This window comes from Rhagoletis zephyria, unplaced genomic scaffold (assembly GCF_001687245.7).
Source record: "Rhagoletis zephyria isolate East Lansing unplaced genomic scaffold, Rhagoletis_zephyria_1.1 Rzeph_scaffold_00009, whole genome shotgun sequence".
Lineage (NCBI taxonomy): Eukaryota > Metazoa > Arthropoda > Insecta > Diptera > Tephritidae > Rhagoletis > Rhagoletis zephyria.
The window spans coordinates 232,619-251,032 of NW_016157093.1; the positions used below are offsets into that span (position 1 = coordinate 232,619).

The 18,414-nt window shown below is 37.6% G+C and overlaps 3 protein-coding genes across 3 annotated transcripts; 2 read left to right on the plus strand and 1 right to left on the minus strand.

Annotated features, from left to right (window-relative positions):
• The first annotated feature begins 530 nt into the window (after positions 1-530).
• On the plus strand, positions 531-2,075 carry LOC108358395 (uncharacterized). Its single transcript, XM_017609709.1, has one exon. It carries the CDS (start codon positions 644-646, stop codon positions 1,916-1,918), a length of 1,275 nt encoding a protein of 424 aa, XP_017465198.1. The 5' UTR covers positions 531-643; the 3' UTR covers positions 1,919-2,075.
• Positions 2,076-7,033: 4,958 nt separating this feature from the next.
• LOC108358073 (mucin-5AC) lies at positions 7,034-8,617 on the plus strand. The gene is made up of 2 exons (XM_017609211.1): positions 7,034-7,096; positions 7,367-8,617. Exons 1-2 carry the CDS (start codon positions 7,034-7,036, stop codon positions 8,615-8,617), a joined length of 1,314 nt encoding a protein of 437 aa, XP_017464700.1.
• A 4,177-nt stretch (positions 8,618-12,794) lies between these two features.
• Cpr30B (Cuticular protein 30B) lies at positions 12,795-13,600 on the minus strand. Its single transcript, XM_017609735.1, has 2 exons — positions 13,438-13,600; positions 12,795-13,351 (listed from the first exon to the last, which is right to left on the minus strand). The coding sequence occupies exons 1-2, from the start codon at positions 13,558-13,560 to the stop codon at positions 13,001-13,003; spliced, it is 474 nt and encodes a 157-aa protein (XP_017465224.1). The 5' UTR covers positions 13,561-13,600; the 3' UTR covers positions 12,795-13,000.
• Between the last annotated feature and the right edge of the window lie 4,814 nt (positions 13,601-18,414).

Sequence of the window (18,414 nt, forward strand, 5' to 3'; positions counted from 1 at the left end):
TTGACCAGGGTTTGAACTCGGGTCCTGCGGAGTGGAAGCGCGCACTGCTTACCACTACACCACAGCGGCCGAATATGCTATATATTTATAAAAAATTAATGAGTATTAGATAAACAAAAGGAAAACTGTAAATACTATGGATTAAAAGGGCGTGCTATTCAAATGACGAGGAGTGTATTAGTATTTTTTTTTTTGCATAATATTGAACAGTTACTTTGATCTTAATCTCAATATCGATCTAATCTTAATCTTAGTCGACTGTCAGTTTTTCGTTTGAAATTAGAGCCCAACGAGTTGGTCGCTTTTCTGATACATCGATGCTTACATTTTCTCTCAAGCGAACGCAAAGACGTTTTACATCAAAATTTTATTCAAAAAGTGATGACTTATCAAATATCCCTCGTATATGCATACGTTACATACATACGAATATGAATGCACATGAACTTGAAACTTTTTCTGATTATTTTTTGCCAAAACGTTTTTTGAATGCCCGCATAAATAAGTAGATAAATATGTTGGTATGTATGTATAGTATACGCTTGCTATATTTATTTTGCGCTTCAAATTCGCTATTTCTGGAAAAAACATTGGGTACATAATAAAAATTACAACAGAATTCCGGGTTTTTTTTTCCACTTCCATGATGCGTAGTATATACCTACAATGTAGATCTATACAAATGCACAACTTATTTGCTTATCTACAGAGCAAAGATCTACATAACCTTTTTGTTACTTTTTCACTACTCCCATTCTCTTGGATTTCGCACGTTTTTGCACAAAAGCATAAGGGGCCATTTAATTATTTCAAGTTGCCACATTTCAGTTGCAAGATGTCGTCAGGCGTATTAGCATTAATTGTTGTGTCGGTGATTCTAATCAGCAGCGCAAACAGCGAAAATGCATACACCTATGTTGATCAAGAACAGCTGAATGATACCTCGTTTCTATCGTGGAAAGACTTAAGGAATGAAGTTCGGCAAGGAGATGCAGTCACCTACGAACTGGGCACGCCACAATATCAAATATTAAATGCTGATGAGCCAATTGAAATCATCACAGCGGACCAACCCGGTTACTATGAGAGTCTCAGACGTTATGAGCAGGCTGCAAAAAAACCGAAAACGCAGCAAGAGCAGTCAACCACTCAAACGCCAAAGAAAGCAGAGCTGCAGCAAATGACAGAGCAGACCGAGGCTCCAGTGTCGTCAGATGATAAGAAGATTAAGTTTGTTATCTTTCAATCAAAGGATAAGAGTAAAGGGAGCAAAAAGCTAGTCGGTATGCGCAAATCGAAAATCCAGCAAGATGCTATGTTAGCTGAATCACGCGACAATGACCATCAATTGAAGCCTAAAAAGTGCAAGCACAACAAATTGCCTGAAAGAGCTGAGAGTAGCAAACTATCTACATTTAGTTCGCAAATAGACCGCTCAACGCTTGAGGATCAATCGAACATGAACAGTGCTAGCTCTGTCATAACAGACTCCCGTCATCAGCATGACAAAGAAATTCAAACAATTTTCCAACATTTCGCCACAACACCACAGCCTCTACAGCCACTGAGAATGAGCGAGCATATTTATACCACACAATCTACGGTTGTCACTCAAAATAGCCATGCAGCTACGTCTGCGCTTGATCAGTCAAATAATGAACCCATAACTGCTGGATCCATACAATATGCACCGCTATCTGCAATACCAACGCCAGTTGAAACCCTTCCAGACTCGTCGCCAATGTTTCTTTTAGACGGAACTCGAGTCTCGCACATAAGCTCATCTCATCGAAACAGCAATCCTGAACGACTTTACGAAGCAAAAGTGAATGCGAAATATCCCTATTATGCTGCGCCACCACATATTAGAGATTTCGAGTATTTATATCGCTCCGCATTGGCAATGAATGAGCAATAAAATTAAATTTTTACTTGAGATAGTGTTAACTTCTAAAGAATAAAGAAAAAATCGAATGATCAGCTGACATCCTCTGATAAGTTCAACGAAGTAACACTTAAAAATTAATTACTTTATTTATTCTCAGAGATATGAAAATTATTTACTTTTTTATATGTCTACATAAAAAATTAGAATAAACATTTTTTATATATGTATCTTTTTTTATAACATTTAGCATTTTAAGCACTTTCATTTTAAAATAAAAAAATGGAGCGCATAAAACATTGTTTAATAAAATATTTATAAGAAAATAAAATCGTCAGGTCGGGGTTTGGTTGAAGTACCCCAATGCCCAGTTTTCAAGGGTAATTTTTGAATGGATAACACTGATACAAATGCAGAACTTCCAGGCCAAGATAAGCCCGAAGAGTTCCTCAGATTGAGGTAATCCCACCTCATCATCCTCAGGCAAATGTAGCAGTAAAAATCTTATAAGATATTTAGTCTCAACATCAGAACCACCACTAAAACCGAGAGCTATGCTAGGAAGTCCTTTGGCCACCGCTGAGATTCAGATTGATCTGGAAGGAAATGGCATTTCTCGAGAACCATTTCTCGTCAACTAGTGAGATACGAAGTTTACCGCAATATTACTCTTGTCTATAGTGGGAAGAGTAGACGCTGACCTCCCTTACCCCTCGTCTTTTTTAGCTCTCAGTCATCGCGGGCGACACATTCGTGGAGATGAATCGCTTGTGGATACAGCTTATCACTAACCGTAGGAGATAAGTAACGTCTGCAATGTATTGATCAGCAAGCACCACAGAAAGGAGAGATGTACTCTGTTCTACAAGTATTTTGAAATGAAATCTTATGCGTTCACGTAATAAATTTTTGAATAGTGTAGGGAATGCTTTCGTAATGGCAGATAGTCCTCCTTAAAAACACTTATAGGAATCTAGCACCATAAACTTATTGTTGATGGAGTGCTCATGACAGAACACGCCCATAATTCCGCCTTATTTCTAATAATAATATTATTATTTTGGAGCTTAAACATTTTCTAAGTGTTTGACCGACCTTATCCTCCAATTTATCGTGTGCGTTTTGATATTCTTATGTATGTATATATTGTTAGCATATATCTTGGCAGAAGATAGTCTTCTGGTGAAATTGTAAAGAGGTGAAGTAATAAAACAGCTTTCTCGGCTTATTTTCTTGACATTCGGCTATCTTATAGAAATTGGCCGAGGTGGCCAACGTACATCGCCGAAGACGGCTGATAACACGATTACCGAAATTGGCACACAAAAGCTGGATTGTGGCATGGCGCGCCATCCTGCTGAAACCAAAGATCGTCTAAGTCCGCGTCTTCAATTTTCGGCTTAAAAACTCGTTTATCATTCCTCTGTAGCGCTGACCGAAGTGGCACACGATCACGTGCGGGTTTTCCGATCCGTATATGCGTTTTGTTTGTTTGTCAACACAACCGGCGAGATGAAATTGCGCTTCGTTAGAAAGGAAAATTTTTCGAGCAAAATCGTTGTCCATTTCGTTTGCTTTACTCCTAACATTGTTCAAACGTAAAGCGATCATTTCGTTCCGCGGAGTTATGATACTGACTTACTATCAAAATTTCCAGCGGGAAAGAGCTGTTACTGTCAAATAAAACACGATTAAAAAAAAAACACTGTATGGACCACGCTTAATATACATATGTATATAGTAAGATGGATATTACTTTTCGAATAGGTGGCAATCCTAACAAAAAATATTTTCAAAGTAAATTCTTTCAAAACCTTTCGTTTGACACTCATATTTTAACATTTCATTTAACTTCTGTATAATAATAATAGATTGGCGCTTACACTTATGTTACTGTTTGGCCCAGCTTCATCTCCGATTTGTGGCGTGCGCCTGGATGTTGTCTCACAAAGGGGAGGGACCTACAGTTTTACGCCGACCCCGAACGGCGATTGTATTTTAACTTGTGCATAACTTTAATAAATTGGACATTTCAAACAGCTGACAATCCTTTTTAGAAGTATTTTCAAACTAAAATCGTCTGATATTACGATACATAATTCAATTAGCTAATGAATTAAATTGAATATGATTTTTTAACCACGTGACAAGTCTCCTAACTGCAGATCACAAATAAATCCTGTAATTAATATATTTAACTTATTAATTAATTTGAATTTAATCTTTTCTACAGCTGGAAACCCTTCTCAAAACCTCAAAAAAAGCCTAATGTTCAAACTGCGTACAGATTTTTTAGCACTCTTTCGTTATACATAATTCAAACAACTTGTGTATATGTGAACCAAATTCGGCTTTTAAAACAAATGGCAGCCCTCTTCCAAACTGTTTTCAAACTGTAATATCTCTCGGTAACTCTCTTTCATCTGGCACTCGTAAGGTTATACATATTTCAATTACCTAATTCCCTTAATTCGTATTGAATTTGATTTGTTTTGAACAGGTGGCAACCCTTCTACATGAGGTTAAGAAATAAAGCACTTTAAAAACCTTTCCAATTGATACCCATATTGTAATAGTTGATTTAACTTATTAAATCATTTCAATCTAATTTTTTTAGAGGTGGCATCTCCTTTTGAAAAAATAAAACCTTCTTTTGCACATCAACAGGTCAATCCCTTTAATTTGATACCTCATTATTGACAATCGAACGAACGGTATGGATTGATTGATTATTAAATGATTTGAATGCAACTTTTTAAGGCAGCAGCAGTTTTCGAAAAAAAATAAGCACATCCACAAGGCCAAGAGCTTTAATTTAACATCCCACTTTTGAAAATCTTCAAGAATTCTATACCATTTCTACGCAAAGTTGTTTTTCCCCTATATCAAATACATGTAAAACTTTGAGCGCTTTGAGCACTCCTCAATTTTTTTTTATTTTAAAATAAAAAAATAGGGCTATATTTTTTTCGGTATTCGTACGGGGTGGCGGCATTAAAATTCCGACTTTACTTTTTCACATGCATTTTTGGACCACTCCAATGTACATAAATATATGTATATACAAATGCGGTAATTTTTTGAAGAAAACGCCTCTTAGGGCCAGTTTTTCAGTGCCTGTTTAAACTTAGATTAAGTAAACTGAGTTTAAATTGAACAGCTGGCTGACATTTGATTGGTTGTTCTAAGTTTAAACCGCGGCGTGCTCTGAAAAACTGGCCCTTACATACATATTAGGGATGTTTCGAATATCATATTTTTCTCATTCGCGATTGCGAATTTTCGGAATGCAAATTTGCGAACGCGAATACGAATGCGAATGTTAGGAGTAACATTAAAAAAGCTATTATCGACTTAAGTCACCGTTTTTATTAATACAAAATTTTGTAAATTAGTGCGGGTGCGTAACCTATACAGTGCACTAGTCTGGCGACTATCATTTGCTGGCCAAAAGTCGAGAAGTAACCAAATTGATTTTGATATTTTTATTGAGCTTTGTACCACGATTATTTTATTAGTATTTAAGCGACTTATGCATTTCCCGCATAAACAAAGAACAGCGAACATGCGCTCCCGCCCAAAACCAAGTGCAGCGAATAAACACACGCACTTGTGTTTAAAAATAATTCGCTCGTTCTTCATTGGGTATGCATTTTTTGATGCACTTCTCAACTGCCGCAGAACAAACCTACTAAAGTAGTTAATTGCTGGCACCCCAAATCATGCTCAACAGTCTCGCTTGATGCATCACCAAAAACAAAAGCGCTACAAGCTGTTGGGGCTCTGTATGACTTTCAGCATACAGAGGTGGTAAAGAGCTACCATTGGCCACAGCGCCTACCCAATTTTTTAACTTGAATAAATAACCGATGCTCAACAAACTTGCTTGATGCATCACAACTCTCTCGGAGTTGTCTCTCGGGGCTCTGTATTGCCTTCGGCATACAGAAGTGGTACAAGAGCTACCATTGGCCACAGCGCCTACCCAATTTTTTAACTTGAATAAATAACCGATGCTCAACAAACTTGCTTGATGCATCACAACTCTCTCGGAGTTGTCTCTCGGGGCTCTGTATTGCCTTCGGCATACAGAAGTGGTACAAGAGCTACCATTGGCCACAGCGCCTACCCAATTTTTTAACTTGAATAAATAACCGATGCTCAACAAACTTGCTTGATGCATCACAACTCTCTCGGAGTTGTCTCTCGGGGCTCTGTATTGCCTTCGGCATACAGAAGTGGTACAAGAGCTACCATTGGCCACAGCGCCTGCCCAATTTTTGAACTTAAATAAATAACCGGTCCTCAACAATCCGCTTGACGCACACCCCCAAACACTCTTACAGAGTTTAAGCGGCAAAGCCACAGCGCTACAAGGCGGAGGGACTCCGCATGACTTACAACCATGCAGAGGTGGTAACTGGTGGTTATCATCGGCCTCGACGCCTACCCAAAACTTTTTTACTTTAATAAATTTTTATGCAAATACATTTATCCTGCCTTCACACTGAGTTATTCAATTAGGAAAAATGGAAAAAGCAACAACACTGAGTTATTCAATTAGGAAAAATGGAAAAAGCAACAAAGTCTTAGCGGTAGATTTTATAGCAGCTACCAAATTTATTTGAAACTTGGCATTCACATGCCCATGTACGCATTCGCAAAACATTCGTATCATTGGTTGCAAATGCGAATGTGTAAAATGATCGGAATCATTCGTATAACGAATGCGAATGCAAACATTCGCAACATCCCTGATACATACATATGTATATTTCCGAAGGTAGCTCGAACAAATCTATTAACCAGGAAATTTCTTAAATTTCGTGAGAATACATTCTTCTTTCACTAAATATGTATATATATTTGGATGTATGAATTTATATTAAATAATGTTTTGACTGCATTTAGAAGCTTCCATGCGACAACACTTCGATTAACGTGTCTTCAACAAAAACATTTTACCGGCGCAACCTTCAAAAAAATGTTTGTAAGTTTCCCCGGCACGTGCTCAGGTGCCGACAAACAAGAATAAAACAGAATTCACGTCTATGGATATGTATAATAATACATTTATAAACGTATGTATGTATACTTTCAACAGCACCCACAAAGACGGGCTTATAAAACTTAAAGCGATAAACAAAGATGTTTAAGTTCGAATTGGAAAGCGGTGACGAATACCAGTGCAAAGAACCCGCAAGTGAGAAGGCTGGTAGAAAACACACAAAAAACCAAACAAAAAAAAAAATGCCGTCAAAGGTAAATTTACACCGACTAGGTCGATAACACAATACCACTACCCAATATACCTCCCTCAGTGCATAACTGCGAATTGGGCAATATCGGTAGCGTCGTTTATTTGGCATAATATGTAGCTTTGCCGACGTTGCTGTCGCCGCTGTAACCCACTTATCGGAACCCGTTTTCTTTTACACCACTTATTGTGTTTTTTTGGCTTTCTTTCTATTCCACTTTCAGTGCACATCGTTCGGATTGTTATTGCTGTTGAGTGCAATCGTTGCGCCAGTTTTTTCTTCACCCAATCATCGTCACTTCCGATCGCATTGCGAAGATGAAGTGTGGGAAGAGGTGCCATGCGAGCAGATATCTACTAGAAGTACAACAACTACAACAACAACAGAAAGTCCACCCCGCACTACCAACGCACCCACTACTCAGAGACCTTCAACCACACCACGCCCATATACTAAACCGCCAACCCCAGCGCCCGAAGTTTACATTACAACCACCGCTGCTAGCGTCTCGTCTACCACACCGAGCACCTACCAAAATTGCTATTACGAATGCAAAGGTGGCTGTAAGGAATTCTGCCGAAAGGTAACTGTTGATGGTGCATCTGAAAAGCAAGTAACCCAAATCACAAAAACTTCCCATCGCGTGCCAAACGGTCAGCTCCATTCGGAGCATGTACATCAACAAATATTCGTACCACTCCCTACTCCCTACACTCCACATGTTCCCTACACACCAGCCACATCGGCCACACCGATTGCGCACCTCAGCGCTACGCAGGAAATTTACCCTCCACCATCTACCAATGAACTAAGCAATTCCTATGGACATACACAATTGGCCTATAAAATTCAGGCGCCACAGCCAATATTACCTACAACGTATGCGAAAGCAAGTCCAGCGCCCAGCATTTATGATAACTCAAAATCTGATAACAACTATTCAGAAGCCTTGCTGGACGCCAGCTATTCCGTGGACGACTTGACGCGTCTTTTGCAAATGGAAAACCTTAACAGGAATAGCGCCACCGCCTATTACCAACCAGCTGTTTACGGGCCTTCATATGCCTCTAATGCTGAAGTACCACTTTACACAATTCAACCAGCTTCTCCTTATCATTTGCCTCTGCCAGAACCTAAATACTCTTCCTCAGCGCCAACTTATGCAGAAGCAAATAAGAGCTATCCCGTGGTACCACCACAATATAAAAACCCTGCAGAGAGCAATCCGGCTACACCAAGTCCATCGACGGCGACTTCTTCGGCTACTCAGTATACGAATTACATTAATAAAGGTTACTCAAGTGGACCAACGCAATATGGATCCGCTGCTGAACCAAATAAGGACCAACAAAGCGCGCATTCTTTGACACATCAAGCGGTTTATAGCGACCCAAGTGTAGAGTACGAGAACTCAATACCTTACAACTCGCTAGCGTCTGCGTATGCCCCCCGTCCGCAACTCTATGGGATGTAGTAAATATTGGCTGACTTAAGTTTTACATAGCGAATTCAGTTTTTAGTTTCTAATTATTTGTGGAATTATTTATTTATTAGGTAGATATGTATTTACTTGTCTTGAAGAAAATAAAGTAGAACGGCTAAGATTATAACTATTTTTAATTTGAATTCGAGATCGTTGTGAAAAAGATCTTCAAACGTATGATCTTAAGTCCAGCTGGTGGCAGTATCTCTTATGGCAGGTTCTGCTCCAATAAGGTGCCGCTGGTTTCGTCTAGAAATATTCAGTCATAACGAGTATAAAAGAAAGTTTTGAATAAAAATAGCTCTTCTCCGCTTTGATCCGTTTTCCATGTCCTAATATCAAAAGAAATGCAGCATGGTTTGGCTACTGGAAAATCAATCAAATCATTCTACTCAATTTCATCTCAACTTCCGGTATGATATAAAATACTGATAGTCTAAGATCCGACAAGGGCACGGACCTTCACTCATCTGTTTAATGGATGAAATCAATTTTGTATGAAATTTAACGTGTTAATAAATATTTCGCGAGTGGGTTGGCTCAAAAAATTATAATTATTTTTTAATTTTGTACTCATTTGTTTAATGAACAAGTTATATACCAATCGAAAGTATTAATCCTATAGAATGTAGAAACGTTAGCATTTAAGATGATCAAGATTGCTCTAAAGATAACTTAAGTATTAACAGTTGAACTTTTTGAAGTTGCTAAACAAGCTAAATTTAATATTTCATATAGGTATCAAGGGAGAGCTGCTAATAAAGCTCTATTTCTGAAATATCTATTAAAAAAGTTGCCACCTGGTTAGAAATTTAAAGTCAATTTAATATTCCCGTTAATTTAAATATTTTAATATGGGTATGAAATGAGCGAGGTCTATTTGGAAAATATGTTTTAACATGTTGGTCACCTGTTTAGAAATTCAAAAGCACAAATTTAGTAATAGATTAATAAGTTCAATGAAATATTCTTTATATGCGTATCAGATGAGAGAAAGTTTCATTTTGAAAATACTTTTGAATTGAGAGGTATGTATGTAAATTTATAAAATATTTTTGAAGATCTTGCGGCCAGTTTAAAAGTTAAATGCGAGGGTGCCTTAAACAAGAGTTAAAAAAAGTTTTTCTTCAAAATATTTTTGAAGATGGTCGCTAACTGATTTAATTGTATGTTGCATATTTACACCAATTAGTTTGAACCCATTTCTAAAATTTATGAAATCAGTTGTTTCAGCATATATCAAAATTAAATCAAGTAAGAAAGTCTAAGTTCGGGCGGAGCCGAACATTAGATACCCGGCGCAAGTATTAAAAATATGTTTTTCACATTTCCAAAAGCTACCGCTACATGGCAAGCCGGGGTGTATCAATTTTGAGTAAATTAGCGTCCTTAAATTTCGAAATATTGAAGTTTCAAGCATTTCTGAAATATACAGTTATATGAAAAGCGGTCGTAATTTTAGCCCGATTTCAATTATTTTCAATGTTTTGCTTCTATGTGGCAAGCACAATATTCGTACCGAGTTTGGTACAAATTGGTAGAACGGTTACCGAGATACATATATGTGATCAAAAGTGGGCGGTGCCACGCCCATGTTCCAAAATTTTACCATAAACGTATTTCTTGGTAAAGAATTGTTGCAAGCATCAATTTTGAATAAAGTAGCTTTAATATTTACTGATTTATCGAAGATTTTGTATTTCTCTAAATTACCGTTATATGGGATGTGGGCGTGGTTATTGTCCGATTTTTTAAATTTTCGGCCATTTAGTATACTGTACCATGGCCAACAACTGTGCCAAGTTTGGAAGAAATTGGTGCAGCGGTTACCAAGATATACATATGTAACCATAAGTGGGCGTGGCTACGCCCGTTTTCCAAAAATTTATAATATTCTTATTTTCCGTCTAAAACTTATTGTAAATATCAATTTTGAGTGAATAATCCTCAGTAGTTACTTAAATATCGCAGTTTTCGTATTTCTGAAAATTACCACTATATGGGAGGTAGGCGTGGTTATTGGCCGATTTTGCCCATTTTCAATACCATCCGTCCTACGCCACAAAGAAGTGTACGTACCAAGTTTCGTTAAGATATCTCAATTTTTACTCGAGTTATCGTGTGCACAGACGGACGGACGGACGGACAGACAGCCACCGCTTAATCGATTTATCTTTTCATTCTGATCATTTATGTATACATTTGTCTATATCTATCTCGATTCGTTTTGCCTGTTACAAACAACCGTTATGTGAACAAAGTTATGTGCACAAGTGCGCTCGGGTATAAAAATGCACTGTCAAAATGGAAAGACATCAGATTCGGTTAAACCAACATCTAGGTTATACAACACCACCGATGGAGCTCGAGAATAAGATCTCCACTCGCATCCCTTCGAAGAAGGATTGGAAGGACAACTCGGTCTGGGGCCTCCAAGAACACTCCATAGAAATCTACACATGAATTTATATTCAGGATTTAATAGGCCGGAGCATCGGCCGATTCTTTGCCGATTAAATCCTAAATATAAAGTCATTTCAATTACAAATGCTTTTATAAACTTTTATGAAACCAAAAGAAAAACATAATCAAATAACTAAATAACATTACCTCATTCAAGAATCGGCCCAAAACGGCGGATGCCGGTTCTTTTGGCCGATACTAGACAGATTAGTCGGTCAGACTCTAATATGGGTACCAAAGGAAAGAGAAAATTTTGTAGAATTAAACAAGATACGATTTTTCGGTGCAAAAGGGCGAACGGGTATGGAAAATGTCCCTTAAAAATATTTTCCTTGAATATTCTTGAAAATTTGCAATATTTATTTTTGAAAAAAAATTTTGGAGACTGATATACACGCGACCACATCCTTGAATTTCGGCATGCTAACGTTATTAGCTTAAAAAAAAATAAAATTTATTAAAAGCGCATTTTCAATACCTATTCATAATTTTGATTTTATATTCTACAGTATCTTCTCTTTCCTTTGGTACACATATTGTTATTCTACACTGGCACTAATTTTTTTAAATAATTTTTTGAATTAATCATATCTTAAAAATTTCAAAAAAAAGTCCTTAAAAAGTTCTGACGTCAGACGGAAAAACTAAAAAACCAGTTTTACTATATTTGGCCCATAGTTTCGTGATTATATTGATTGTTTCGTGTTTTAAAATTTTTTTGTTTTTGTCGCACGGTGTTATGGGCTTCCCTTTGCCATATTTTTCGTCTATCGAGCAACCCACACTTTTTCACAATAATACTAGTATTTTTTGTTCATTATTATTTTAAACTTTATTACGGATTTTTTTTTTGCTTTTTAGTTTGATATGCTTTAAAAGCGTGTTTTTTAGTTTTTTTAAACTATATTTATTTTTAATTTTTTAGTTCGATTTATTTTTCACAATCGGTTCCGCGATTGAATAATGCTCGTACAGCATCGAAATGATTATTTTCTACTGCTAAAAGAAGTGGCGTATTGCCAAATTCATCTTTGCAATTAATATCAGTACCGCGGTCAAGCAGTGGAAGATAGCGTTACATCATTTATTTTCAGCCATAGACGGGATTAGAAATCATGTCTGGTCAGTTCGTTGTCTCGCGCCAACGACTTGCGCCTTAGCCCGCTTGGCCACCTGTGCAACTAACAGGGATAGAATGTATTAACACTAATAAGCCGAGTGCTCGAGTCGGAAAGTAAGTAGACGGTACGCATGCGCAGACAGCGTAGTTGTCTCACTTGCTCTCACACAGAGGCTGTGTGCGGAAATTATTTAATCCTGGTGATCCTAATCAGGATAATGAGATAAATTTATGAAATTATTATATTGTCGCTGATTCTTGATAAGTGTACAAAGTTTGAATTAAATCTGTACGTTTAAAGTGGGTCAAAATCGAGTCCAAAGGAGTCGGTTATAAACATACATACATACAAACATACAGGTGAAGCTAATAAAAGGGTGTTAAAAAGTGTCAGCTGTGGTTTTGTATTTATGAAAAAATTCATATATTTTTGCACATATGCGTATATTCGTTGCTATCGATGATAAATCAAACACCTTTTTTTACAAATGAATACATCTAACATACAAAAGTACAATATAATGTTATTAAATGGCACATAAGGGATTTATTTTTCACAATTCAATTAAAAACTAGTTGCGTAAATAAAACTTAACTTCTATTAAATGGATGACTTAAGAAAATATGTGTGTACATATGTATGTGTGAATATGAGTAAATGCATCTTGTTCCGAAATTCTCCTTGTTTTGTCGGGATTCTTACATTCTCATATATTTATGACTGTGTCGTATCGAGTATTCTATGGTTGACTTTCTTTTCATAATATATTATCTATGCACAAATGGACGTTCTAATGATGCAGCAATGTCGGTGTCAATAGCTTGGTAGCAATTAGCTTATGATGCACTTCAGGGACTGGAATTTTTATATTTGTAGGTTCACGTGAAACAACAGCTTCGAAGCCACTGTGATCATCTGCTTTGTAGTGGACGACGCGGTGATGACCATCGGGATCGATCAGCTCGTAAACACCTTCAACGCGATCATCTTTGCGTGCTTCTTTCTGCGATTTAATATCGCCAGTGTGTGGATCGTGTACGGCATAGTGGAACTCATAGGCGACTGGGCCATGCTCCTCATGAAGATCTCTGAGTTCAACCACGGCGTGCACGTGTAGAACGGCTATGGTGAGAATAAGCAACTAAGGGCGGAAATGTGTATGTTGTGTATCAGCAAGTAGCTGAGGTCAGCAAGTGGGTGTTAAATGCATCCAAATTATGTACATACCTTATTAATCATTTTCTCAGTTCTCTCGAAATGTACGATCTCCGTCCGTGAAGTGCGTGCGCTGCAAAGTGCAAACGAAGTTTGATTGTATATTGGTATCCTGCGCGCATATTTATACATCATCGGAGCAGTTGATCAGCGCGCTAGGTGCTAACAAGCTTAGTAGATATTCAGCTGCTAAAGCCTGCGTATCTCACATTTCGCAATTGCTTCTTCATCACTTTTCAATACTTTTTTATTGCGTGTGACTTTTCGTTGCATTACTTTTTCGACAGATCCAGTTAAGCTGTTGAGAGATCGATTTTCGATTGAGCACTTTAATTACTTGCAAATGTACGCCCAAATAAGTGAACGACTTTACCGTGCAGTGCAGCGGCAGAGAGATGTTGCAATACTGCTCCACTAAAAATTATCACTCAAACCAAAAAAAGAGAAAATAAAAAAAAATTCGAACTCAGTATGATTCTGTGGCGAAGCGCGCTAAATGATGTCAACTTGGCAGCGCGCGGTTTGCACAAGCTCGGCGTGGTGGTGCGCATGCGCATACGCATTATGCAAATGCAAATGCACCGCCAGCACATTTGCGCGGTGCGTGTTGCAAAATGCATGCTCTTACTGCTTACACAGATTGCGGGAATTACACTTGCACCGCACTTTGCAACCTGTTGCGTATATTTCCAAACAAGATGGATAGCATTTTGCAGCCATGCGCCTCAACGCCTATAGGTAGCAGTATTTAGTAGTACACCCTAGCAGGCGTCGAAGAATTGTTGCAGCTTTGTACTTTTTTTTTTTAATTCAATAATTAAATATGAAAAAATTTCTTAAGCTCTTTAAACTTTGGCAGGTGCCACTTATGCTGCTATGCAAATACATCAAATCTGCTGGTGTGGGTTTTAGTAAATTAGACACGTCCGACAAGCATTTTCAGCGGCATATACATAAATAACCGCAGTTTTAGATGGCTGTTGTTTGCAGTTTGCTTCAATTAGGAGGGTATCAAATCCGCTGAGGCTTAAGTCAAGCCGGTTATGAGTACGCCTCGTTGATCCTGAGCGCTAACTCGGCTAGCAATTCATGTAGTTGGCCTTGTAATTTATGCGTAATTTTCATATTAAGTTTAGTAATTAATTAAATAAAATCGCTTTGAAAAATTTTTTAATGGTTTCTGACACACAAAAGTCAAGGTGGTCAGAAAATATGGATTCTACTAAACTATACGTTTAGATGTAATATTTGGAAATTTACGTAAAAATTTAATTTGCCAAATCTTTTCTGAGTTGTGAATGGGCCATAGTTTTACGAATATATGGTGGGAAAAAATACTTCACCGATACCTTAAAAACGAAAATTGGAAAGAAAATTACTTACGGAGAACGAGAAGCGTTTTGTGCTTCTTCACAATATCTCAAAAGTCCCCACTGGATACGTGATGCGGGGTCAAAGGTCATCATCAACGGAAAATAGATGGTATTATAATTTTTAAATTTGGAAAATGCTCACACATTTTTTTATAATTGTTAAACAATTGTTTGTAGCAGAATAGGGGACACAGAAAGACATTTGGTGTCCCTAAGAGAGGCCCTGACTGCACAAGATATCATTGGTTGGTTTCCTTAATAGCTCCTAAAAGGGGTTGGTAAGCGAACTCCTAATTGTGAGGCTATATATCAGTGGTTTTTAACCGGTGGTTCGCGACACCACCAAAAAATCTAAAATACGATTAAAAATTCAAGCGCGGCATGCCTTGATATTGCAATGAAAACAGCTATAAAACTAGTAAACTTTATTAAAAGGAGTGCACTGATATTTTTAAACATTTGTGCACTATTATGAACTGTGAATAGGTTAGGTTAGGTTAGGTTTAGGTGGCTTTCCCCTATAAGGGTCTCACTTAGACCGTTAAAGTTGGTCCCTTGTGATACCACTGCGAACGGTAACTGCTACGTTAAAGCCAGAATCGCTTAGTGCCGAGAACGAAGTTTTCCAGGCGGCCAATCTTAATCCCGGAGAGCTCCTAATGTGAGAGAGTATGAACCCCCGGTCCACCATCATGGCGCATGCCCTGGTATTCCTCCAGCGTTTTCTGAGTTGACCCGAGGCCCGTCTTCCCAAGAGAAGTCCACAAGTAGTCAAGGGAACTTCCGCCGGGTGCCACCTCATCAAGGGTGCCGACTCTGGCCAGTTCATCAGCCGCTGCAAAATATGCAACGTCGAAACCCATGTATATATTATGCAAAAAAGCATAGCAAAATAAATGCGACCCTGTGCATCTCTCACAAAGAGAGAAATATAACAACAACCACATGGATTGAAAAGTCCAGAACTTGAACGACGAACTCCCCGTTGCGGGTGTAACTCGCTGAAATTGGAGGAAACAGCAGGGCTGTAAAAAATTGCAATCAAATTGGATTGCAATCGCATATTTTACGTAATATTGCAATCTGGTTTAATTGCAATTAACATTGATTGCTTAAATTTTGATTGCAAAAATTTAAATTTGCAATTATTGGGAAGAAATTGATTGCAATAAGTTTTTGATTGCAATTAATTTTTGATTGCAATCATTAATTGCATAAAAATTGCTAACAGCAATCTGTCTAAATGACATTTATTTTGATGAGTAATTGGAAGTACGATGGTGAGGTACACAAGCCCTCAGTGGGTTAACGCATCGCATTAGCAGCGCAAAGTGAACCCCCTTCTACATCAGAATTTGATTTAAGAACGCCCTATCTCAGAATTCGGTTCAGAAATGCCCTATCTCAACTGCCGATGCAAAAATGCCCTATCTCAGCACATTTTCAATGTATTTTCGTTTGAGATAGGTCGCTTTTGAACCGCTAATCGCAATGCAATTGAACATCTACGAATCGACGCTTTGGGATGTCGCGTGTGTGCAAGTCGATCACCCCCATCAAAGACCTATATTCTGTTCTCTTTCTAGGGAGATTATTTATAGGCATCGTTCAGTACGCTGAATCGAATGGCATGGGCCTAATAATGGGCTGGGGAAAGTATGGGTTGCTCCTTGAAACGAAAATACCAGATCTCCCAAAACTCAAAAATCTGAAATTAATTGGAGAATATCTGCTAAAAAGAATCAGATAGGGAAAAGCGGTTCTATATTGGGAACCTGGGCTTACCAAACTTCGTCAAAGGTCCAAGAGACTTCTGAATAGAACATAAAAAACCCCAAAAAATAAGAGGATTAATCCCAATATGAAAGGTAAGGTGCTAGACTACTGCTGTGATATTGACAACATGAAGGAGTCTGTCAGGCTGTGTAAGGTATGTCAACAGGATTCTCTCAAAAAATTTAATGCATATTATTCCACGTTGCTGCTGAAGACATACAGCACATCCGCAGGAATGTGAAAGTGGATAGTGTGGCGGGAAGAGCCATACAGCTAAACTGGTACATATGTAGCATCACGTTTGGGAATCGGTGATGTTTTCTTTAGCCTTTTTCGACAACGGGGCCCATATGATGTGTATCCGAGGATGTGAAATACAGGCTTATAAGAGTTGTTTATGCCTGCCTGGACTTTGGAGGAAAGTTATAGCAGTCTTCATTCCCAAACCGGGAAGTGCCGGAGCAGTGTAACCTGGCTTCTAGTCTTTCAACGTCTACATGTCTCCTTATAGTAAGTACTTATGTACATGTCAGAAGGAGCTTAGTTTAGGATATGTCTTCTTTTTATAATGAAAAAAGCAGAGACCCAGAATAAGAAATATGTCATGGTGGAGTTTTAAAAAAGTCATCAAAATTTTCGTAAGAATTATAAGTCTTTTTAAAAAATAATTATGTGTGAGAAATTTTTTTTAAGTCATCTTAAACTATTATTTTATGACTTATATAATAGAAGTATTTTCATAATATTTAATTATCAGCGAGATAAATATTTTTAAGTCTTCAAAGACTTTTATTTTGAGACTTATATTATAAAAGTCTTTTGATAATAATTATGAGTGCGAAAAAATTTTGTATATAGTCTGGAACGGGTTCCAAACCAAGCCCCAACTGGTCCCAAACTTATCCCCAACTTGTCCCAAACTGGTCCCCACCTAGCCCCGAACTGGTTTCGAACTAATCCTGAAATGCTCCTGAACAAGTCCCGTCTTTTAAGACTTAACAATTTTTTTCGCGCTCATAATTGTTATGAAAAGATTTTGATAATATAAGTCTTAAAATAAAAGTCTTTAAAAACTTAAAAATATTTATCTCAATGATAATTATTATGAAAAAGCTTTTATAATATAAGACTTAAAATAAAAGTCTTAGAAGATTTAAAAATACTAGTGTTCGGCCAGCGGTTGAAATTCAACCGATAAAATTAAGGATAGTTTATGTAAGTTGAATGAGCTAAAATAACATTAGTTGGAATGGGTTAAGTGGAGGGGAGTTTAGCTTAGTACTTGGCATAACATAACATAACCATAACATAAGAATAAATAACATAACATATGAAGCATAACACACCACAATATAACATCGCACACTCTTCAGTTGTATTTCCTTTTTATCCCTTTTTTCACCTCTATCTAAATCTTATTTATTTTGGTTCATTTTATGCCAAATGATGTTGCCTTTGATGCCACATCAAGTGATATCATGTCATGTGGTGAAATTGGGTGTGGTGAGCTGCGGTGTGGTGGGATTGGCTGTAGGAGTTACGGTGTGGTGGATTCAGGTGTGGTGAGTTAAGTTATGGTGAGAAAATTAAAGTGTGGTGAATTAAGCTGTGGTGAATTTTGGTGTGGTGAGTTGAGGTGAGTTAAGGTGTGGTGAGAAAGTTGAGGTGTGGTGAATTAAGGGTGGTGGATTTAGGTGTGGTGGATTTAGGTGCGGGGGTTAAGGTGTGGCGAGTTGAGGTGTGGTGAATTCAGGTGTGGAGAGTTAAAGTGTGGTGAATTAATATGTGGTGAGCTCAGGTGGAGTAAGTTTTTAAGTTAAGATGAGTTAAAGTTAAGGGG

Bases quoted from the DNA above. Each gene is read 5' to 3' on its own strand.
- LOC108358395 (XM_017609709.1), top strand. From the start codon at position 644: ATGATGCGTAGTATATACCTACAATGTAGATCTATACAAATGCACAAC.
- LOC108358073 (XM_017609211.1), top strand. From the start codon at position 7,034: ATGTTTAAGTTCGAATTGGAAAGCGGTGACGAATACCAGTGCAAAGAA. The intron at 7,097-7,366 runs GCTGGTAGAAAA...TTCCACTTTCAG, and splicing joins AAGAACCCGCAAGTGAGAAG to TGCACATCGTTCGGATTGTT.
- Cpr30B (XM_017609735.1), bottom strand. From the start codon at position 13,560: ATGATGTATAAATATGCGCGCAGGATACCAATATACAATCAAACTTCG. The intron at 13,352-13,437 runs GTATGTACATAA...TTCCGCCCTTAG, and splicing joins CTGAGAAAATGATTAATAAG to TTGCTTATTCTCACCATAGC.